The 24447-nt window shown below is 39.6% G+C and overlaps 2 protein-coding genes across 12 annotated transcripts in view; one reads left to right on the top strand and one right to left on the bottom strand.

The window, feature by feature from the left end:
• MATCAP2 (microtubule associated tyrosine carboxypeptidase 2) overlaps window positions 1-23210 on the bottom strand; it is a 95386-nt gene extending 72176 nt beyond the window's left edge. For 7 of the 9 annotated variants that reach the window (XR_004483352.2, XM_004269903.4, XM_033428281.2 and 4 more), the window contains exon 1: window positions 2715-4361. Coding sequence is in view for 5 of the 9 variants with exons in the window: in XM_004269903.4 (XP_004269951.1) it covers window positions 2715-2739 (25 nt within the window). In the remaining 4 variants the exon portion in view is untranslated. Of the gene's footprint in view, window positions 1-2714; window positions 4362-17875; window positions 17942-23111 lie in introns of those variants that run through there. The other 2 variants (XM_033428280.2, XM_049715222.1) reach the window with 2 other exon arrangements.
• A 95-nt stretch (window positions 23211-23305) lies between these two features.
• Window positions 23306-24447, top strand: part of ANLN (anillin, actin binding protein) — a 54897-nt gene continuing 53755 nt past the window's right edge. For 2 of the 3 annotated variants that reach the window (XM_004269901.4, XM_033428276.2), the window contains exon 1: window positions 23307-23495. In XM_004269901.4, the coding sequence (XP_004269949.1) occupies window positions 23478-23495 (18 nt within the window). In that variant the 5' untranslated portion in view covers window positions 23307-23477. Of the gene's footprint in view, window positions 23496-24447 lie in introns of all 3 variants that reach the window. The other variant, XM_033428277.2, reaches the window with a different exon arrangement.

Here is a 24447-nt window from a genome sequence, read left to right as displayed (position 1 = left end):
CAATAGTGAGTAAGATACTATATTGGAAGTGATTTCAGAAGCAAGTAATTGCTTCAGTCCTGAAATAAAACAATCAGTTTGCTCTATACTTATTTTAAAGCTGAAAAGAAATAAACACATTTCCATCAGTACCCTTACCACAAACAAGCATGCTCTTGATGCTAACCAGAAGAACATGGGCTTCTAAGAGATCAATGAATGATGTGATAGTGAGGGAAAAGGAGGGCATGCTTTCAGCTAAACTCTCTTCATAAAGTTTCTGGCCGTTGAAACTGGGCTTTCTGATATGTCAGCAAAATGCTAGGCATGGGGTTCTAGAACTATCCTTTTAACTAGTCAAGAAATTTATAAAAGAAATGGAGAAACTATTTTGAAAAACAGCCAGTCAGTTGTTTGTTTGTTTTGCGGTACGCGGGCCTCTCACTGTTGTGGCCTCTCCCATTGCAGAGCACAGGCTCCGGGCGCGCAGGCTCAGCGGCCATGGCTCACGGGCCCAGCCGCTCCACGGCATGTGGGATCCTCCCAGACCGGGGCACGAACCCGTGTCCTCTGCATCGGCAGACAGACTCTCAACCACTGTGCCACCAGGGAAGCCCCAGTCAGTTGTTTTAAATGAGGCTTGAATTGTCTCAAATGACTATTTGAATTTTTATTGAACTACAGAAATACACTGCCAGATTATCTTATCTCAGGAAATGCAACATGCAGAGTTGGATTGATACGTCTATTGCCACTAAATTATGGGAAGAGAGCTGAGGCAGGAGGAGTGGGTCTACTATTTTAGAAAGTATCTCTCCTCAAACTTCCAACTCTGCATATTGAAAAACAGGAGATCCACTTTGTTGCTAACTGGTCAGATACCTGCTTTCTAAAACTAATATTATCATAATTGTATTTTTCCTCTACCATGATTGTTATGCTTTGGGGAAATCATCTTAATTGATGTTATTTCTAAATCGTTATCTAATAACCTTCACTAGTATATTTTTCTAACTAGTATATTTTTTCTCCAGGGCAGTGGTTCTCAAATGGGGTGTGGGGGGGGTAATTTTGCCCTCCAGGAGACATTTGACAATGTCTGGACACATTTCTGTTTGTCACAACTGTGGGGGGGGGGGTTACTAGCTTCTAGTGGAAGAGGCCTGGGATGCTGCTAAACATTTTGCAATGCACAGGACAGCCCACCGCAACAGTTATCCACCGACTCAACATTAATAGTGTCATGGTTGAAAGACTCTGTTCCAATACAAAAAGAAGATATGGTACTTTAAAGTAGCTTTCGGGACTTCCCTGGTGGCTCAGTTAAGAATCCGCCTGCCAAGGCAGGGGACACGGGTTCGAGCCCTGGTCCAGGAAAATCCCACATGCCACGGAGCAACTAAGCCCGTGCGCCACAACTACTGAGCTTGCGCTCTAGAGCCTGCGAGCCACAACTACTGACCCCACGTGCCACAACTACTGAAGCCCGCGCGCCTAGAGCCCATGCTCCACAACAAGAGAAGCCACCGCAATGAGAAGCCCGAGCACCGCAACCAAGAGTAGCCCCCGCTCGCTGCAACTTCAGAAAGCCCGTGTGCAACAACAATGACCCAACGCAGCCAAAAATAAATTTTAAAGAATAATACCTTCCAATTTTCATTGTATTTTAAGATGAAAGAACAGGATCTACATCAAATCACTTTAAGAAAAAAAGTTAATGCCAATTTAAGTTGCCTCTTAAATCTTAGATCTTGTAATTGTCTGTTTCCTGACAACATAAATAACAATGAGATAAATCACAGCAATGTCATGACTGCACAAAATCAACTCCTCATTTTATAACCTGGAACATGAAATATAAAATTAAGACCATAAATATTTTCATTAAAAGTGAATTTTGTTATACAATTTAAAATTTTGCAGAAAAATGGTCTATTAGGTACACCGATGCCTTAAAGTAAAAAAATCTGGTCTTATTTTGAAGCCAGTTTCAAGATTAGACCTTTCCCTTTACTCTGCTGTTCTTCGGTGTTTTTAGTCATGATACTAGGTTATCAAGAACGCTGTCTTGCAGGAATGTTAGGCAGAATCAAATGATGGGAAAATGGCCTAGGAAATTATTCTAATATTGTGTAAGATAATTTTTAAATGATTAATATACACAGTTATTTTCTAAAAATAACAAAAGGCAAACAACTTTCTGACCTGGGGTCTAAACAAACATTTTTTGCTCTTGGTATAATACTTACTATAAAGTGACCTCTTAATATCAACTCAAAACGTTCTGATTTAAGAATAAAAGCATACATACAAAGAGTATAAATACTGATATACAGAGATGTGCTCTTTTGCTTAGCTCTGACTTCTGAACATTCTAGAAAGCTAGATCCTAGTGCACTACAATGCCTAATTACATATCTAATAAACGTTGAAACAGAATTTAACAATATTTAGATTGTACATTTGTAGGGCCGATCTATTACACTTTACCTCACTACAGTCCACAGCACGCGCTTACTGATAATAAGTGACAAAAGGAAAAGGGACCGTTTTCTCTCTTCCCTGCACACCTTTTCCCTGAGCACCTTCCGCGGGTTCCGCACTGTTCAAGGAGCTGCGTTGAGCACGGAAGCCCACATGCTACCGTCACCTCGGCCTCCCGGTACTCGCCGCAAGCGGCCGGGACGACGCTGGCCGCCCCCGCCAGCCCAGGGGCCACCCTTCCTGGCACTCACCCGTCACGCGAATGGACTCCAGCATCGTCCCGCTGAGGCCGCGGGCGGCGGGCTCCGCGGGCGCTGGGGGCGAGGGCCAGACAGGAACCCGGCGGGCCGCCTCTAGCCTCCGGCAGTGCCTCAGACGCGGGGTCGCGGAGGAAGGTTGCTGTCGGCGACCGGGTTTAGGATAACGCGGGTAAGGACGGACGGAGACGTGCCGACAGAAAGCTGCAAGCAGTGTTCCCTCCAACCCGCAGGTACTGAAAGGTACTCAAAGCCGCCCAACACTGGGCAGCTGCTCTTAGCGCCCGCCGGCGTGACGTTGCCGCTCCCCCGTTGCTAGGAAACGCGTGCCGTCCGCGTGCGCCGCGCTTCACGGAGCCTGCGCGCCGTTGGAGGCGCCAGAGATACTGCGTCCTGGCTCGCATGAAGAGAGGAGGAACTACAACTCCCGGAGTGCACAGCGCAGGCCCGTGCCTCGGGAGCTTGTGGGCTGGGCCCTGGGAAAGGCTCGGGTCTCCAGCCTTTCGTATAGACGCATTTTGACTGATCATCCCCGTAGACATTTGTGCGCTGTTCAAGGGGGCGTTAACTCCTCAGTAGATTTTACAAGAGACAGGTGGCGTGACGCTCTGTCCCAGATGCGAATTACAAAACCAGTCTCCTCCGCCTTTTTGTTACCTTTCCAGGTGCAAAAAAGCTAACACAACTTCAGATTGCAGGTGGTAGTAATGAAGGTGCTGGAAGCTCAACTACATTTACCCAATGAGTACCCTGGCATAATATACTAAATACTAAAATACAAACTTTAATTTATGATTGTGCAGTTGACAGGGGCTGATTGTTGTTTTTGTTCATTATTGGGTGGGAAATGTGGAGACTATACCATTTAACGAACATTTTCTGAGAGCCTAACGGGTGCAAGGTTCTGAGACAGGCCTTGAGAACATCAACAAGGTAAGTGAAATAAGGCTGGAGCTTACAGTTGAGAAACTCATAAGATAGCATTGGCACTGTCAATTTTCAAAGCCACATTTTCTCTTTATCTTTCCTCAAGGTTGAGATAGGACATAGAAATAATTGTGGGATGTGTTTTCAAACTCAGGAACAAAAGGAAAGTTGAAGTTACGTCAGGGAAAATCATACTCTAAAAATGACAGAACAAGTGAGAATTTGTATCTTTTTCACCAATTAGGAGCATATGATGGAAATTTGACAGTATCACAGATAGTGCATAACCCCACATCCTAGTGTCAGAAAATCTTGTGAACACTATTTTCAAAATATATCCAGGATCCAGCCACTTCTCACTATCACCACTGCCACTTGTCTGGCTCAAGCCACCACAAGCTTTTGTCTGGATTATAACTGTAGCCTCCTAAATGAACCCCATATGTTTCCAATCTTGCCCTCTTTACTCTCAAAACTCAGTGGCCAGCATGATCCTGCTAAAAAGTCAGATAATGTCAGTTCTCTGTGAAAAACACTTCAATGGCTTCCTTTCTTACGTATGAGGTCCTTTAGGACCTAGCCTACTGCCATCTCTTTGGGCTCATCTCCCACTGCTCTCCTCCTTGGTCTCCTCCAGACACGCTGGCCTCCTAGATATTCGTCAGCTATGCCAAGCACTGTTTCACCTCATGACCAATGCAATTTGGGACCTCCCCTGCCTGGCATGCTCCCCCACCCCCAGCACCCACCCTGGCCTTAAGCCCACAGAACTAGCTCCTCCACTTCTCAGGAATTAATCCAAATGTCACTTCTCACTGAGGCCTTTCTTGGCCACTCAATTTAAAATTCCATTCCTTTCTCAGATTTCCTATACCCTTTCTCTGCTTTATTTTTTTTTTCCTTAGCACTTAACATTATATAATTTATTACATATTTTACTGATTTCTTTTTTTTAAAACATCTTTATTGGAGTATAATTGCTTTACGATAGTGTGTTAGTTTCTGCTTTATAACAAAGTGGTTCAGCTATACATATACAACTATCCCCGTATCTCCTCCCTCTTGTGTCTCCCTTCCACAATCCCTATCCCACCCTTCTAGGTGGTCACAAGCACCGAGCTGATCTCCCTGTGCTATGCGGCTACTTCCCACTAGCTGACTATTTTACATTTGGTAGTGTATATATGTCCATACCACTCTCTCACTTCGTACCAGCTTACCCTTGCCCCTCCCCATGTCCTCAAGTCCGTTCTCTATGACTGCATCATTATTCCTGTCCTGACCCTAGGTACTTCATAGGTCCATCCACCTCACTATAAATAACTCAGTTTCATTTCTTTTTATGGCTGAGTAATATTCCATTACATATATGTGCAACATCTTCTTTATCCATTCACCTGTCAATGGACACTTAGGTTGCTTCCATGTTCTGGCTATTGTAAACAGAGTTGCAATGAACATTGTGGTACATGACTCTTTTTGAATTATGGTTTTCTCAGGGTATATGCCCAGTAGTGGGATTGCTGGTCATATGGTACTTCAATTTTTACTTTTTTAAGGAAGCCTCATTCTGTTCTCCATAGTGGCTGTATCAATTTACATTTGCACCAACAGTGCAAGAGGGTTCCCTTATCTCCACACCCTCTCCACCTTTTTTTGTTTGTAGATTTTTTCATGATGGCCATTCTGACTGGTATAAGTTGATTCCTTATTGTAATTTTGATTTGCATTTCTCTAATGATTAGTGATGTTGAGCATCCTTTCATGTGTTTGTTGGCAATCTGTATATCTTCTTTGGAGGAATGTCTATTTAGGTGTTCTGCCCATTTTTGGATTGGGTTGTTTGTTCTTTTGATATTGAGCTGCATGAGCTGCTTGTAAATTTTGGAAATTAATCCTTAGTCATTTGCTTCATTTGCAAATATTTTCTCCCATTCTGAGGGTTGCCTTTTCAACTTGTTTATGTTTTCCTTTGCTATGCAAAAGCTTTTAAGTTTCATTGGGTCCCATTTGTTTATTTTTGTTTTTATTTCCATTTCTCTAGGAGGTATTTCAAAAAGGATCTTCCTGTGATTTTTGTCATAGAGTGTTCTGCCTATGCTTTCCTCTAAGAGTTTTATAGTGTCTGGCCTTAAATTTAGGTCTTTAATCCATTTTGAGTTTATTTCTGTGTATGGTGTTAGGGAGTGGTCTAATTTCATTCTTTAAAATGTAGCTGTCCAGTTTTCCCTGCACCACTTATTGAAGAGGCTGTCTTTTCTCCACTGTATATTCTTGCCTCCTTTATCAAAAATAAGGTGACCATATGTACGTGGGTTAATCTCTGGGCTTTCTATCTTGTTCCATTGATCTATATTTCTGTTTTTGTGCCAGTACCATACTGCCTTGATTACTGTAGTTTTGTAGTATAGTCTGAAGTCCAGGAGCCTGATTCCTGAAGCTCCATTTTTCTTTCTCAAGATTGCTTTGGCTATTTGGGGTCTTTTGTGTTTCCATACAAATTGTGAATTTTTTTGTTCCAGTTCTGTGAAAAATGCCATTGGTAGTTTGATAGGGATTGCATTGAATCTCTAGATTGCTTTGGGTAGTATAGTCATTTTCACAATGTTGATTCTCCAATCCAAGAACATGGTATATCTCTCCATCTGTTTGTATCATCTTTGATTTCTTTCATCAGTGTCTTATAGTTTTCTGCATACGGGTCTTTTGTCTCCTTAGGTAGGTTTATTCCTAGGAATTTTATTCTTTTTGTTGCAGTGGTAAACAGGAGTGTTTTCTTAATTTCTCTTTCAGATTTTTCATCATAGTGTATAGGAATGCAAGAGATTTCTGTGCATTAATTTTGTATCCTGCAACTTTACCAGATTCATTGATTAGCTCTAGTAGTTTTCTGGTGGTATCTTTAGGATTCTCTATATATAGTATCATGTCTTCTGCAAACAGTGACAGCTTTACTTCTTCTTTTCCGATTTGGATTCCTTTTATTTCTTTCTCTTCTCTGATTGCCGTGGCTAGGACTTCCAAAACTATGTTGAAAAATAGTGATGACAGTGGACAACCTTGTTTTGTTCCTGATCTTGGAGAAAATAGTTTCAGTTTTTCACCATTGAGAATGATGTTGACTGTGGGTTTGTCATATACGGCCTTTATTATGTTGAAGTAAGTTCCCTCTATGCCTACTTTCTGGAGGATTTTTATCATAAATAGGTGTTAAATTTTGTCAAAAGCTTTTTCTGCATCTATTGAGATGATCATATGGTTTTTCTCCTTCAATTTGTTAATATGGTGTATCACATTGATTAATTTGCGTATATTGAAGAATCCTTGCATTCCTGGGATAAATCCCACTTGATCGTGGTATATGATCCTTTTAATGTGCTGTTGGATTCTGTTTGCTAGTATTTTGTTGAGGATTTTTGCATCTATGTTTATCAGTGATATTGGCCTTTAGTTTTCTTTCTTTGTGACATCTTTGACTGGTTTTGGTTAACAGGGTGACGGTGGCCTCGTAGAATGAGATTGGGAGTGTTCCTCCCTCTGCTATATTTTGGAAGAGTTTGAGAAAGATAGGTGTTAGCTCTTCTCTAAATATTTCATAGAATTCGCCTGTGAAGCCATTTGGTCCTGGGCTTTTGTTTTTTGGAAGATTTTTAATCACAGTCTCAATTTCAGTGCTTGTGATTGGTCTGTTTATATTTTCTATTTCTTCCTGGTTCAGTCTCGGAAGGTTGTGCTTTTCTAAGAATTTGTCCATTTCTTCAGGGTTGTCCATTTTATTGGCATGTAGTTGCTTGTAGTAAACTCTCATGATCCTTTGTATTTCTGCAGTGTCAGTTGTTACTTCTTTTTCATTTCTAATTCTATTGATTTGAGTCTTCTCCCTTTTTTTCTTGATAAGCCTGGCTAATGGTTTACCAATTTTGTTTATCTTCTTAAAGAACCAGCTTTTAATTTTATTGATCTTTGCTATTGTTTTCTTTGTTTCTATTTCATTTATTTCTGATCTGATGTTTATGATTTCTTTCCTTCTGCTAACTTTGGGATTTTTTTTGTACTTCTTTCTCTAATTGCTTTAGGTGTAAGGTTAGGTTGTTTGAGATGTTTCTTGTTTCTTGAGGTAGGATTGTATTGTTATAAACTTCCCTCTTAGAACTGCTTTTGCTGCATCCCATCAGTTTTAGGTCGTCATATTTTCATTGTCATTTGTTCCTAGGTATTTTTTGATTTACTCTTTTATTTCTTCAGTGATCTCTTGGTTATTAAGTAGTGTATTGTTTAGCCTCCATGTGTTTGTATTTTTTACAGATTTTTTCCTGTAATTGATATCTAGTCTTATAGAGCTGCGGTCGGAAAAGATACTTGATACAATTTCAATTTCAATTGTCTTAAATTTACCAAGGCTTGATTTGTGACCCAAGATATGATCTCTCCTGGAGAATATTCTGTGCACACTTGAGAAGAAACTGTATTCTGTTGTTTTTGGATGGAATGTCCTATAAATATCAATTAAGTGCATATTGTTTAATGTTATCATTTAAAGCTTGGTTCCTTATTTATTTTCATTTTGGATGATCTGTCCATTGGTGAAAGTGGGGTGTCAAGGTCCCCTACTATGTTTGTGTTACTGTTGATTTCCCCTTTTATGGATGTTAGCATTTGCCTTATGTATTGAGGTGCTCCTATGTTGGGTGCATAAATATTTACAATTGTTATGTCTTCTTCTTGGATTGATCCCTTGATCATTATGTAGTGTCCTTCTTTGTCTCTTGTAATAGTCTTTATTTTAAAGTCTATTTTGTCTGATAGGAGAATTGCTACTCCAGCTTTCTTTTGATTTCTAGTTGCATGGAATACCTTTTTCCATCCCCTCACTTTCAGTCTGTATGTGTCCCTAGGTCTCTTGTGGACAGCATACATACAGGTCTTGTTTTTGGATCCATTCAGCCAGTCTATGTCTTCTGGTTGGAGCATTTAATCCATTTACATTTAAGGTAATTATCGATATGTATATTCCTATTACCATTTTCCTAATTGTTTTGGGTTTGTTATTGTAGGTCTTTTCCTTCTCTTGTGTTTCCTGACTAGAGAAGTTCCTTTAGCATTTGTTGTAAAGCTGGTTTGGTGGTACTGAATTCTCTTAGCTTTTGCTTGTCTGTAAAGGTTTTAACTTCTCTGTTGAATCTGAATGACATCTTTGCTGGGTAATCTTGGTTGTAGGTTTTTCCCTTTCATCACTTTAAATATGTTCTGCCACTCCCTTCTGGCTTGCAGTTTCTGCTGAAAGATCAGCTGTTAATCTTATGGGGAATGCCTTGTATGTTATTTGTTGTTTTTCCCTTGCTGCTTTTAATATTTTCTTTGTTTTTAATTTTTGATAGTTTGATTAATATGTCTTGGTGTGTGTCTCCTTGGATTTATCCTGTATGGGAACTCTCTGCACTTTCTGGACTTGATTGACTATTTCCTTTCTCATATTAGGGACGTTTTCAACTATAATCTCTTCAAATATTTTCTCAGTCCCTTTCTTTTTGTCTTCTTTTTCTGGGATCCCTATAATTTGAATGTTGGTGCATTTAATGTTGTTCTAGAGGTCTCTTAAGACTGTCCTCAATTCTTTTCATTTTTTTTCCTTTATTCTTCTCTGCAGTAGTTGTTTCCACTATTTTATCTTCCAGGTCACTTATCCGTTCTTCTGCCTCAGTTATTCTGCTGTTGATTCCTTCTAGAGAATTTTAAATTTCATTTATTGTGTTGTTCATTTTTAATCACAGTCTCAATTTCAGTGCTTGTGATTGGTCTGTTTATATTTTCTATTTCCTCCTGGTTCAGTCTCGGAAGGTTGTGCTTTTCTAAGAATTTGTCCATTTCTTCCAGGCTGTCCATTTTATTGGCATGTAGTTGCTTGTAGTAATCTCTCATGATCCTTGTTTGTTTGCTCTTTAGCTCTTCTAGGTCCTTGTTAAACGTTTCTTGTATTTTCTCCATTCTATTTCCAAGATTTTGGATCATCTTTACTATCATTATTCTGAATTCTTTTTCAGGTACACTGCCTATTTCCTCTTCATTTGTTTGGTCTGGTGGGTTTTTACCTTGCTCCTTCATCTGCTGTGTGTTTCTCTGTCTTCTCATTTTGCTTAACTTACTGTGTTTGGCCTCTCCTTTTTGCAGGCTGCAGGTTCGTAGTTCCTGTTGTTTTTAGTTTCTGCCCCCAGTGGCTAAAGTTGGTTCAGTAGGTTGTGTAGGCTTCCCGGTGGAGGGGACTGGTGTATGTGTTCTGGTGGATGAGGCCAGATCTTGTCTTTCTGGTGGGCAGGACTGCATCTGGTGGTGTGTTTGGGGGTGTCTGTGACCTTATTATGATTTTAGGCAGCCTCTCTGCTAATGGGCTGGGTTGTGTTCCTGTCTTGGTAGTTGTTTGCCATAAGGTGTCCAGCACTGCAGCTTGCTGGTCATTGAGTGGAGCTGGGTCTTAGCATTGAAATGGAGATCTCTGGGAGAGGTTTCACCTTTTGATATTACGTGTAGCCGGGAGGTCTGTGGTGGACCAGTGTCCTGAACTCGGCTCTCCCACCTCAGAGGCACAGGCCTCACAGCCAGCTGGAGCACCAAGACCCTATCAGTCACACGGCTTGCTCTGTAGAAGCCAAACCTCTATACAGACAGATTGAGTGAACACGTTGGGAATATCCAGTCGGGTCTTCTCGCTTGCATATCCACATAAGAAAGATGAAGGATAAATAAAAGGAAGATCATTTAAAATCCAATAAAGCATGTATTTTGTTTTAATCTTGTGTCTTAAAGAGATGCAAGTTCAATGAAAAAAAATATGGGCTTCAAAGATAATCAGGGTATGGAGAGGAGCTCACAATGCAGGATCCAGAGTGCTTATTTCATTTGCATATGAGGTTAGTGGCTGGACTATTTTTTTGTTTTGTTTTGTTTTTAATGATTCTTCTGGCAATTACAGTTTTTGATTTTTGGAGCTTTAGTGGACGAGGCTCTGTGTAGAGAAGCTGGGGGCTGGCTCTGTCCCTCCATGGAGGACGGTCATTCCCAAAGTGTCCCCTTCTGGCTCGGAGTGCCTGGGCGATAGCAGGGTCTCTGGAGAGGGGTGGCCGGTGGCCAAGGATGGAGGGTTTTCCTTTCCTGCAAAGCAGGATTTATAATCCATCTCTGAGGGTTTTGAAGTTCACGACTCTTCTTTGCAAAGCAAAGGAAAATGCATCGGACGCCAGCACTTCTGGATGGTGGTGCTCAAGAATCGCCCAGATGAGCAATTTCGATAGACCAAAGCCCCAAGATTTCCTTTTACACATTGCTCTGGTGGGAGGAGAATCCCACGAAGCTAGGGAAGATGTTCCTGCTCCTAGGATGTGTGTGCGCACGTTTTCTCTTTCTGCATACCCCCAAACTCCTTTACCCCCTCACTCCTAATGCTAAGTCTCTGGCGGAGGCAGCTTCCCACATCATGTGCTACAGGAAATCTTACTGATTTATCTTGATTATTGTCTGTCTCCATCTCTAGAATAAAATTTCCACAAGTGCAGTGATTTTTGACTGTTCACTGCTATACTTAGAGCAACTAGAATAGTGTCTAGCACACAGTATGTACTCAATATTTGTAAGTTAAGGAATAAGTAGATAATAGAAAGCATGCATTTTCAATGATAATTCAAAGAAAAATAGAAATGACATAGAATGGGCAGGTAGATAAGGAACACATCTTCAGGTTAAACACTTGATATAGTAATAAGCAATGAATCCTTTGCATTCAGAAGAGCAGTTGTTCTTGCAACATATGTCCTAAGGAAAAAGCATGTAAATGAAACTTATACACCTAACTTCCTTACATACCTTCCTTAACTTCCTTATATACCTTAAACTCTGAAAACTGCTTTCCAAGTTTGCTATAAATACCTCTGTTACCTCTGCAAATTTCTAATTTTTCAAGTCACTACAGTTTAAGAACTGTAATTCTCAAAAAAATAAAGACTCCTAAAAGATGTTTCCAAGTTATATGTTCAGCATCTAAAGAATTTACTCTGGATGTTTTTACTAAAGCATGGGTAATCAGATTGTCCATTTTCATTATATTTTGAAGAAACCAAGATGTATTATTTTATTAATTTCAGAGCTATTTATATATATACAAGAGACAGGGCTTAGTGCTTTTAGAGTACATAAAAGACACAATAACTATCCTCAAGACACTTACTGACAAGCATGGAGGGATATATATATATATATATATATATATATACACACACACACACACACACACACACACATAACACAAGTTAGAAAATGATGTACACTAAAGGTATACCTCCCTCTTCAACATTTCGTTAAACTTAAGAATTCTAAAAATAAACAATTTGATGCTCCTGTAGTTAGCCCATCTAGAATATTATTTCATTGCTTACTTTAAAAATTATTTTTATGTTCACCCTACCAGTATTTTCTTGTGGATCATTTTGATTTATAAACATCTTCAGTGATAAATACTATATAAAGGGGAATATCAATTAATTCAAAGAATTGAAAAAAGATATTCTTTGTGTACTATTAGGCACTGAAGTACTCTTGCTAACAAATTCATGAAAACAAGGAGTTTATCTAATTTCTTATAAAACTAGTACTGTTATAAGCTTCTTTTACCACTCCAGCCTATGCAATTATTCATCCTCATCAAGCTTTGTGCATCTACTTTATTAATTATTGATTCGTGCTACGCCTGTTTAGTATTTCCATTGGGTAAGGCATCTGCAGCTGTCCACTTGGCTGCTTTTGAGTCAGCATTGTTTTTACATATCTGCCAGAACAATGAACAATTCCATCTTTTTGAGAAACTTTCCTTTATACCTGTTTCTATATAAACTCCATTTTCAAAGCACTGATTGCAAAATAAAGTTAAGAAGTATTAAAACTGCTTTTAATAATTTGTTTATCTCTAAGGATACATGTCCCCCCTTTTTAAAGTTTTACTATACTTAAGTTTTCCAAAAATAGCCAAGAATGCTATTGTAGTTATCCTACCGCAGCATTATACTTCACTTTTTTAATGGTATTTTTATGTTCACTACCAGCACTGTATTGTGGATCATTTCAATTTCTGATTCTCCTTAATGATGATTTCCATTAAATTTTAGATACAAAAATGATAGGAAAATAGATATTTTCAGAGAAATATTGGGTTTTTTTATCTGTGGTGTGATTTTTATATTATGGATAAAGAACTTATATTTTTCTTATTTTTTTCAGTAAATTTTGTTTAATTAACTCATATGTTAATATGTATATTCCATGTACAAACTATTGATACATGGCAAGTTACTCACAGTCAATGGAGTTTCAGGACAAAAGAAGTCAGTCAAAACATCTCTGTAGTAAGAGAGGATGGGATTTTTTTTTTTTTTTTAAGAAAAAAGATCAACATCTTCCTTTTTAAAGGCTTAGAACACATTTGATCATTAAGCTGGGTAGTAAAGGCTAAGAAAGAGGAATGGTGAAGACTGGAGAAGGTTGCTAATAAGCATTGTTAGTGCTGGTGGAGAGACAACTATAATATTTCACTTTCTATAGAAAAAGTTCATTTTGTTGAGAGGAGATTAAGTATATATTATGCTTGAAACTGAGAAAAAGTTTTTTTTGTTTTTTTTTTGCAGTATGTGGGCTTCTCACCGCTGTGGCCCCTCCCGTCACGGAGCACAGTCTCCGGACACGCAGGCTCAGCGGCCATGGCCCATGGGCCCAGCTGCTCCTCGGCATGTGGGATCCTCCCGGACCGGGGCACGAACCCGTGTCCCCTGCATCGGCAGGCGGACTCCCAATCACTGCGCCACCAGGGAAGCCCGAGAAAAAGTTTAATTTCTTAAGGAGAAGTTATCTCAGTAACTAAAAAAAAAATAGAACATTAAAATAATTTGTTTACTTTTACATTTCAGATGAGAGTTTAAAAGCATAAGGGAAGGGACTTCCCTGGTGGTCCAGTGGTAAAGAATCCGCCTTCCAATGCAGGGGACGCGGGTTCAATCCCTGGTTGGGGAACCAAGATCCCAAATGCTGCAGGGCAACTAAGCCCACGCACCACAGCCACTGAGCCCATGTGCCACGACTAGAGAAAGAAAACCCTCACACCACAACTAGAGAGAAGCCTGTGCACCGCAACGAAGAGCCTGCATGCCGCAACTAAGACCCAACGCAGCCAAAAAAATAAAGAAAATAAATAATAAAAATAAAATAAATAAATATATTAAAAAAAAAAGCATAAGGGAAGGAGAGTCTTCTAGAAAATACTTTTCACTTTCCTCCCTGTTCTCTTGGAAACAATTTACAACATTCTATGTCACTGGAAATTTATGAATCGAGGAAAATTAATCTGCAGCTTGCCATTATACAAGAACAGAGAAACTGGTTGCAACATCCCAGATTCTAACAAGCATTAAAGGAAGCCTCAGGGCAGCTGTAAACAATGTTCCTTGACTCTGAAAGAAAAAAAAAGCCAGGGAAAGTTGGTTTCTGTAGCTTTAAGAAATTTTTTTCAGTGCAGTTTGAATGCTTTTGGGATGTCTGTATTGAGAGAATGGAATGTTTTCAGTATGTCTTTTTCAGGAGAATGAAAAACATGAAGTGGAAGCCAAATAAAAGAATGCTTTGTGAAACTGCCTCTGCCTTTCACCTCATTGAAAATAGTCAGGACAGCACAAAAATCCTGGGAAACCCTGTGATATTATTTTGATAGGATGTTTTATTGTAAATGACTGAGGGAGGAAGGATATTTTTTATTAATCAGACATCAAAAATATTGCCTATCTTAATTACATTTTGAAGAAATCAAGATGTGCATTAATTTACTCCTTCCACAGAGGTTTATTAAGTATTTATGTTACTACTGGTAGTGCATACACACATATGTAAATATGATATACATATATCGGGCAGTCCTTGTGCGCATACATCAGGGATGCTGTGGTGAGTAAATCAGATAGAGTCCCAGTTCTCTTGGAACTTATAGTGGGAGAAACAAATAACAGTCAAGTAAACAAATGATGTAATAGATACAAATAGGTGCTATGAAGTATAGTAAATCAGAGAAGTATACTAGACATGGTGACTTGGGGTACGGAGGGGTCAGGAAAAGCCTCTTTGAGGAAGTGACTTTTGAGACTTGAAGGATAAGAGTCAGCCATGAGAAATTTGGGGCGGGGTTGGGCGGGGGAGACAAGCATTCAAAGTAGAGGGAATTGCAAAGGAAAAAGCCCTGGGATGGGAATGATCTTGTCCTGATCCTGGGGCTATGTGAAGGTCAGCACGGTTGGAGTCCAGTGAGCTGGGGGAAAGTGAAAAGATTTCAGAGGTAGCAGGGGCTAAGGAAAGGAATTTGGACTTTTTTCCAAGTACAATCAGAAGCCACTAAAACAGGGCAGTGACATAATATGGCTTTTTTTTTTTTTTTTTGATCGCATTGACTGCTCTGAGAACGATGGATAAGAGGATGAGAGTGGAAGCAGGGAAACCAGACAGGAGACTCTTGCAGTAGGTCCAGTGAGGGTGATGATGGCTTAAAGTGGAATGGAAGCTGCAGAGAGGGAGAGAAGTAAAAGATATATTTGGAGGCAGAGATGATGGTAGGTTGGGTATGTGGATAGAGTAGGAGGAAAAGAAGAAAGAACTGAATATGACCCCTAGGTTTTTGGCCTGAGCAACTGGGTAGACAGTGGTGCCATTTATGGAAATGGAGAAGATTGGGGAAAGAATAGGTTTAGTGGGGAAATTCCATTTTGGATTTGTTAAGTTTAATACACCAGTTAAAAGTCCAAGTCAAGATTTCACATAGGTGGTTGGATATTAGTGTTCTGAGTTCAAGGAAGAGATCACGCCAAAGAAATAAATTTGGGAACCATCACTATACAGATGGTATTTTTTTTATTTTTTTGCGGTACACGGGCCTCTCACCGTTGTGGCCTCTCCCGTTGCGGAGCACAGGCTCCGGACGCGCAGGCTCAGTGGCCATGGCTCATGGGCCCAGCCGCTCCGCGGCATATGGGATCTTCCCAGACTGGGGCACGAACCCGTGTCCCCTGCCTCGGCAGGCGGACTCTCAACCACTGTGCCACCAGGGAAGCCCTATACAGATGGTATTTTAAGTCAATGGAACTGATGAGATCATCTGGGGGTATGTGTGTAGGTAGACAAGAGCACCCAGGGTAGAATTTAAAGTTCTTAGTTACACACACACACACACACACACACACAGATCTTCTTCAACTTATGATTGGGTTATGTCCCAATAAACCCATCCTAAGTCAAAAACGCATTTAAATGCACCTAACCTACCAAACATTATAGCTTAGCCTAGCCTAGCTTAAACATACTCAGAACAATTACATTAGGCTACAGTTGGGCAAAATGAACACAAAGCCTATTTTATTATAAAATGATGAATATCTCATGTAATTTATTGAGTACTGTACTGGAAATGAAAAACAGAATGGTTGTATGGGTTTTGGTTGTTTAGCCCCCGATCACAAGGCTGACTGGGAGCTGCATCTTGGTGCAGCTGCCTAGCCTCATGAGCATTGTACTGCTTATTGCTAGCCCAGGAAAAGATCAAAATTGGGCAGTGTTTGGGGAAGAGACCTGGGAAGGGCCAATGACAGGTTCTGGAAATCTCTGACTAGTCACAATCTTCTTGGTTCCTCATCTGCTATTTTAGGGGGCTGAATTAGGTGATCCCTGCCAGCTCCTACCTTTTTTTTTAAACTTGCTTGGCCACCTTTTAAGAATAGATGAACTACTTAGCATGTGGCCTCATAGAAAAGGGCAGGGTGGGAAGTCAGGGCTAATACATAGGCATGGCTACAAATGAACTGTGACATTTTAAATTTGACCAAAAGTTGGGAAAGGAGAATAAACTGAAGGTTAGGGTTAGAGGGGACTTGCAGGTTAAGTAGGCGAGAGCAGCAGTAGAGAAAAGATAAGGATTTTAGATTACAATCAGAAGCCAGTTTGGGGATTTGAAATCTTGGAGATGGAGCACTTCCTGGTTGTGTTTAGCGTCCAAGTGTGGCCATATATGTGGTGGACAAGCAGAAGAGAGGAGGAGGTCAGTAGAGTTGGAAGGTTTGTGGAATGGTGAGGTCAGAGCATAGGAGGCTGTGGTCACTGAGAATTCATCAGCAAACATTTCTTGAGGGCTTAGTACCCGCCAGGCATGAATGGTGCTGACGAATGCGTATGGTGTCAGGCTGTGAGAAGCAGGGCAGAGTGAAAGCAGATGTCATGAACGCCAACATTTAGAAGGGCTAATGCGCCAGGGGAAAAACCAAGGTCTGGAAAGAGTATGTGAAGAGAAATTTTTGAAGTGTTTGAAAGATAAAGAAGTTCATGACAGATGTCAGTGGAGTACAATGAACCTTCTTGTTTCAAACTTAAGGGGAAGATTTTGGGACTTCCCCGGCAGTCCGGTGGTTAAGATTCTTCCTTTCCACTGCAGGGGGCACGGGTTCGGTCCCTGGTCCGGCCCCTGGTTGGGGAACTAAGATCCCACATGCCGCATGGCCAAAAAATAAAAGGAGAAGAATTTATTTTTGATGTTCAATAAAGAGATTTTGATGTTTAAGAAACACTGACTTCTGCTATTTTTTAATATTTAAGAGCTACTTTTCTTTTATATGGGATTGCTAAAAAATTTAAAAATAGGTTCTGTGAATATAGCTTTGAGAAATCTTGGTATGGAAAAGTAAAGATAGCATATGTAAATTATAGTGCAATAAGTACATAAAACAATTCTTCGTCTTTATGAAAGGATTTACCATAGTCCTTTAAATATGAATTCCCTTAATACCGTATTAACCACTTGAGAAAGTAAAAAGGAGATTAGAGCTGTATAGATTTTGAGAATACTCTATTGAATAAAGGAAATATGACTGTAGTTGCATGGGTTTTTGGAAACAATACAATATGTTAGAAAGCACACACACAATCTATTTTTCCTCACTTTGGAATATGAAACATTTTCATTGATTAACTTAGAAAAGAAAAGAATCTGATGCTAAAGACCACTAAAACTGTTTAAAACCCTTATAATGTGATGCTAGTGACCATTAATAGGAGATATTGTAACAAATAAAATAGCCCTTTAGTAACACGTATATAACATCTTTTGATAGTTCTTATTTCTTCATTATAATGAATGTGTAAAAGAAGTGGCCCTTCAGCCAGATAACCTGAAGTAGAGAACTTGACCTTAATCCTTCTTGCCACTGCCTTATGGTTAGATCTTGGCCTTTTTGATTCCTGTAAAAATAAGAATATTTAGGTCATTGTTTTATTTTGTGAATGAAATGAGAATGTGTGTGAATATACTTTGAAAAAGTAACTGCACATACATAACATATGGAGTGTCCTTATTGAAGTAAATGTTTTTGACTTTTTGTGTTTTTCAGCCTTCCATCAATTTTATCTGTGAAAACATGATTACTATTTCCTTTGTTGAAAAGGATCTTAGAAGGAGCAAATATTCATTTACTAGGGCTACCTTTAATCTCTAGTTATCTCTTCTTCAGAGCCTTGATTCTATTCTTTTTTTTAATAAATAAATAAATAAAATAAATAATTTATTTTTGGCTGCGTTGGGTCTTTGTTGCTGCGCAGGCTTTCTCTAGTTGCGGTGAGCGGGGGCTACTCTTCATTGCAGTGAGCGGGCTTCTCATTGCGGTGGCTTCTCATGTTGCACAGCATGGGCTCTAGGCACATGGGCTTCAGTAGTTGTGGCTCACAGGCTCAGTAGTTGTGGCTCATGGGCTCTAGAGTACATAGCCTTGATTCTATTCTTAAATTAATATAATAAGCTGTGGTCTTTACCTAAATAACCTGAGAAATTGTGGTTTTTATTTGAATAACTAGAGAAGACACTTTTGATGACTTTCAGAATACTATCATCGTTAGGCCAAACTGTATAACTAAATGGTAATAATCATGTGAATATAATATATTTATTTTCCTTCCTAACTTAGTAGTTAAATTTTTTTTAAAACAATTTTAAGAGAAAAACATGGTTGCTATGTATTCAGCACTTTAGATATAGCTCAAGAGCACATTTACATCATTATTGTGTCTTTGGTGATCAAAATAAATAAATTAACTGAAATGTCAAGATCATAAACAGGATTTGAAGTCAGGCAGATCTGGTTCAAATTATAGGAGATGGACTAAGAGCAATCACTTAGCCTCTTTGCACCTCAGTTTCTTCATCTATAAAAAAGGAATAATAGTTATCTTACATTCATTCATTCAACAAATATCTACTGAACTCGTGTGCCCTGAAGCTGCTAGGTTACAATTACCAACAAGACAAGTCCCTGCCATTCCATCGCTTACAGTCTAGTAGAAGAAGTAGATGATAAACTTAAACACATATCTAAAATAATCCCATGTTAAGTGGTAAATGCAATGAAGAAAATATAACAGAGTAATGGGATAGAACATGACTTGGAGGGGAGAGAGGAGGGGTGTGGCCACCTGATCAAACAAGTCTTCTTGAGGAGATAGCACATTTGAGCTTAGACCCAATTAATGAGCAGCCAGCCATGGGTAGATCTATGAATATCCAGGGCATGGAAAGTTCTTGAGGCAGGAAGAAATTTGGCCTATTTTTATGACTAGAAAAAAGTCCTATGAGGCTGGAGACTAGTGGGAAAAAGAAGGGAGAGTACTGTAATATCTGGAGAATATTAGGATACTAGGAGAGGCAAGCAAGGTTCAGGTCATGTAGGGCCCTGTAGGTATGATAAAGAATTTGGATATTATTCTAATTGCAACAGAAGACATAAACTGGCTCAAAACAAGAAATTGACACCATAAAATTTACATTTTAAAAAGCTCCCACTCTATGAATAAATTGTTAAAACTAATAAGATTGCTCAATAGGTTTGTAATAATCATGTTCCTATATATCAATAACAGTTTTAAAATATAATTTAAAAGATAACATTTATAAAAGCAATAACAACAAAAAAGATACATAGGAACAAATTAAAGAGTTTAAAGATCTTTATGGAAGTACATTATAAACATTTTTGGACGATATTAAAGAAGGCTTAAATTAATGAAGATATATCCATGTTCAGGAATGGAAAGGCTTGATATCACAAAGATGTCATTTTCCTCCAAATTATTTGATAAAATCAGTACGATTCCAATTACAAATCTCAAGAGGATTTTTCTTTCCTTTGTGGCCCTTGACAATCTGACCCCAAAATTTATATGGAAGAATAAGGGGACAAAATTAACCACGTCAATTTTTAATTTGCCCTATCAGATATCAACACATTATGAAAACAGTTCGATATTGGGTGAGGAATAGACAAATAAACCAGTAGAACAGAATAAAGAACAGTATAAACAGTAGAACAGTAGAACAGAATAAAGAGCTCCTAAATAGACCTACATATACAGGAGAAGTTGGTACATGACAAAAGTGGCATTAACGTCAGTGGGGAAAGGATGGACAATTAAATAACTGCTGCTAAGACATCTGGTTATCCAAACAAAAAACAAGATCAATCCAGATAATTTAAAGACAAAACCATGAAAAAAACATGCTTTTTAGAAGAAAATATGAGAGAATATATTTACAACCTCAGGATAGGGAAAGGGAAGGATTTCTTGAGAAATAAAAAGCACAAACCCTACTGGAAAATATACATATATTTAATTATATTAATAGGAAACATTTCTGTACACCCAAGACATCCTAAAGTGAAAAGACAAACCATAAACTAGGAAAAGATATTTGCCAGCCAAAAAACCAAAAAGAGTTATTTTCCCGGAAAATAGTAAACAAACAACAAAAGCCTACAAATCAATAAGAAAAAGCAACCACACAGAAAAATGGGCAAAGGATGTGAATTTGAAATTCACAGAAAAGGAAAACTTAAAGGCCAATAAACACATGAAATAATGTTCACTTCCATTAGTAATAGGATAAATGCATACAAACAAGAATGACAGAATCTAAAAAGTATCCAAGTACTAGGGAGGCACTAGAGTAGCAGGCATGCTCATTTAAAGCTGACTGGAATACAAATTGTTACAATCGTTTTGAAGAGCAATTTATTTTTAATATCTGGCAATAATATTGAAATATATTTATTGAAATGATCCTCTAATTGCTAGGTATATTATTCTACAGAAAGTTTTGCATGTATGTATAAGGAGACATAAAAATATTCATGGCATCATGGGGTCTTTGGAATGAAAAACTGGAAATGAGCTAAATGTCCATTAACAGGATAATGGATACATAAATTACAAGTATATTAATACAATAGAATACAGCAGTGAGAATGAATAAAATACAGCTATACCTGTTAGTGAGGATGAATCTCATAAAGAGAATATTCAGAAAAGAAACCAACTGCAAAAGTTTTACTTACAGTAAAAATAAAATTTATGTAAAACACTATATATTGATATGGATATATATGTAGATGTAATAAAAGTACATACATTTCATGGGAACGATAAACATGAAAATCAGGATAGTTTTACCCTTGGGGAATGGGATTAAGGAGGAATACACAGGAGACTTCAATTATAAAATTACATATTTTTTAAGCTAGGTGGTGGGTACACAGTTATCTGTTCCATTCATTAATTTTTGATAAAGTGGAAATATTTTATAACACAATTTTCAAGAGGAGAAAAGTAATTCTAGCTTATAAAGTGAAGCGTGAACTATCAGAGGGTAAGAAGGGAAATAGGGAGAACCGTTAGCAGACAGTTGCAGTATTCTGAGAGTACACTTGAGTCTCTAGCACAGCTTCGGGCACATGGTAGGTGTTTAACGAACTTCAGCTATTGTGTGGTGGTTTGCTATTATCATCATCAGGGTAAAGACAGGGGGATTGTGAAGAAAGATAAACTAAATGTTTTGGGTAGTTATATTGAGTGAATTACTGTATTTATCTCTTTTAGTCTTGACTAGGATCTGGTCATAAAGAATCTAAGGCTCACAGAGGCCAAAGCCGGAAGGCTAAAGGCTTCATAAATTTCTATTGACTCATTTTCCAATGTCGCGTAAACTTCCTCCTGAACCCGCACTCCTCAATACACCCACCACTTTCTGGTCCAGCACTGGAAAAAAATTCAAGTGGCTTTTCTCTTTGGTTCATAAGTAGCATATTTTGAGTTAAATATTAATAATTCGATACAGCAAACACTTGGATAGGGGCTTATTACTTATTACAGAATACTTTTGGATCTCTTTTAATTTTTCACCTGATCCTCCTAACAACTCTGAGGACTGGCAGGGCAGCTGATTATTTCTGTTTTACCGATGAGTAAACTAACATCCAAAGAGGCTAATCTGGTGACCACAAACTTCATGGAATCATATCTTAAACATTCTGTGATTGAGTGGGCACTTTTCAGCTTTAATTGTACTTTCAAAGGAGTCTATGACTCCCCAGAAAGGTCTAAGAAATACTGAGTTAAATGATTTGCCTAAAGCCTAAGGTCACATGGTCTTGGTGGAGCCAAGACCTCAAGGAATTTCTTCTTATCCCACACTCAGAATTCTTTCCATTACAACGTATAGCACCAAAATTCAAATTAGAGATATTATTAGTGAAATACTTTTTGTAATGTTTACTGACTGCTAAGATGGAAACGTTATTAAATACACCGAAACTTCTTACTTGGGAGAAATAGTTTTGGCCTGTTCAGCCGTTGGGCATTCACTCAGCAATCTACTCTGTTACAGATGAAGAAGTCCAAACCTGTTTGTTGTCTTTATAACAAGCCCTAGTACAGACTTACTAAATAAGAAATGAATCTGATACAGTAACTATAAAACGTACTTTACAATTCTCAGTAATCTACAGAGAATAATCATGAAATACAGCTTGATTCAGCGGTGGAAGGCAGGCTATGAGCTGAGAATGGGATTTTCATTTCTCCTGGGCCAGTCACTTAATGTCTCAGGGTCTCCCTTCTCTTAGCTGTAAAAGGGAGGATTAAAGTGGGTAGCTTCTCAGCTCTAACACTGCATGCAGTTTGATGGGATTAAAATTAAAAGGACGACAGGAGTTTCATGTATAAACTCTTTACACACAGTCTGTTAATGTTAACCTTATTTTCCCAATAAGAAAGGCCAGTGTCCAAGGTGGCTAACTGGTCATTAGCCCCAAGTGTCCTTCTTGGCCCTCAAGAAGGCCAAGCCTGAGTCCCCCTAGGAGTGAAGTAGGGGCGGTTAGGCAGGTGGTCAGAAAGCTATGTCAGGTCTATGGTCCAGTGGGATTTCAAACAGAAGGGCCCTTAATCCTAAATTTAGGAATGAAGGAAAGCGGAAACGCCCAAGCACAGGCGCGAACGGACCTGCTTAAACAGGCTTGGGTGTGCGAGCGTTTGGGGTGGGGCTTCGAGCCGGAAGGCAGTTGAAGGGCCGAGCGCAACACCTACCTCCGCATCTCCGCCGCCAGGGGTGGGCTATCACTGAGAAGACTAAGCTACCCTTCGGAACCTCCCAGCCCGGTCAAGGCCACGTGATCCAGCGCCAGTGCGGGGAGAGGCGTGCCCTGCCCTCCGCCCCGCCCCGCGCGCACGCGCGCAGCTCCCGGCGCTGAAATTCAAATTTGAACCGCCGCTGAAGGCCGAGCGTGACACTGGAGGCTGTGGGGAAGAGGAGAGTAGGTTGGGAGAGTTCCCCAGCCCCGGACTTCTTGTTTTCTCCAAGTGACACACTGAACCGGCACTCACTTCTTTTCTTTTTCCGAATTTGAACCACCGTTTCGGTCGTCTCGCAATCGACACGCGAAGCCCGTGGCGATGGACCCGTTTACCGAGGTGAGAAAACTTGCGGGCAGAGCCAGCCATGACCCTTCTCGGCCCCCACCCTCCCTTCCCACCTTCTGTCTCCCTCCGGACCCACCGGGCAGAGAGCGCGTGCGCGCGCGTGCGCAGAGTGTGCGTGCGGGTGTCGGACTGGGGAAACCAGGAGGGGGCCGCCGGTTCTCTCTGCTCTGCGGCTGCGGTTCTGCGGTTTTCTTGTTCTTATTGCTGCAGATGAAGCTCTGGGGGCGGGGTGGGGTGGGGAAGGTTTGAGTCTGTTCTCAGTAGCAGTAGTGAAAAAACCTCCTGTCAGCCCCGGTTATTATATGCCCCTCTGGAGTGGATCCCTGTCCCTTGCGAGGGTGAGGTGGGGGCCTGACCAAAAGATCCCGCTGGAAGTAAAAGCCGGGTTAACTTGCAAGGTGGAGTCGGGTGTCCGAGTGACTCAGTGCTGTGTGTGCAGCCGCCGCCCGGAAATGGAATGGAATGTGATTTGCAGGGTTCCTGTGGCCCGCAGAGGAGCCGTGCATTTAAGGATGCTGTGAACGAAATGACAGCAAAACGTTAAAATAAGCCGGCGCCTGAAACCATTGCATCCGTTCTTATAAAGTCAATAGTTCCTTCAGATTCTATTGCTCAGCTAACTAGCAAAGAAGATTCATACCTGAGATTGATACAAATTGAAAGGAAACAGTGTTAGCCGAATACGTACAAACCAAAATTAATAGCCGACGATTTAAAAAAAAATAGTAAAGAAATAAACCTTTTTGGGTGTGTTTATGGAGCATACCATTACAGCAATACTTCACTCATCTTTTGTTCTTTGGAAATTAAATATGGATTAATTACATCGTTATTGTGTCGATTATTTGTCTAGCTTTGGCTTCTTGTTGACAAGGTACTTTGACACACTCAGGAATTTCCACTCCTTTTCTTCCAGGACAGTTCCTCATTTTTTAGGTTGTTG

The sequence above is a fragment of the Orcinus orca genome, chromosome 9 (genome assembly GCF_937001465.1).
Source record: "Orcinus orca chromosome 9, mOrcOrc1.1, whole genome shotgun sequence".
Lineage (NCBI taxonomy): Eukaryota > Metazoa > Chordata > Mammalia > Artiodactyla > Delphinidae > Orcinus > Orcinus orca.
The sequence above is the reverse complement of the archived record's forward strand: the minus strand, read 5'-3'. Positions and strand labels throughout refer to the sequence as shown.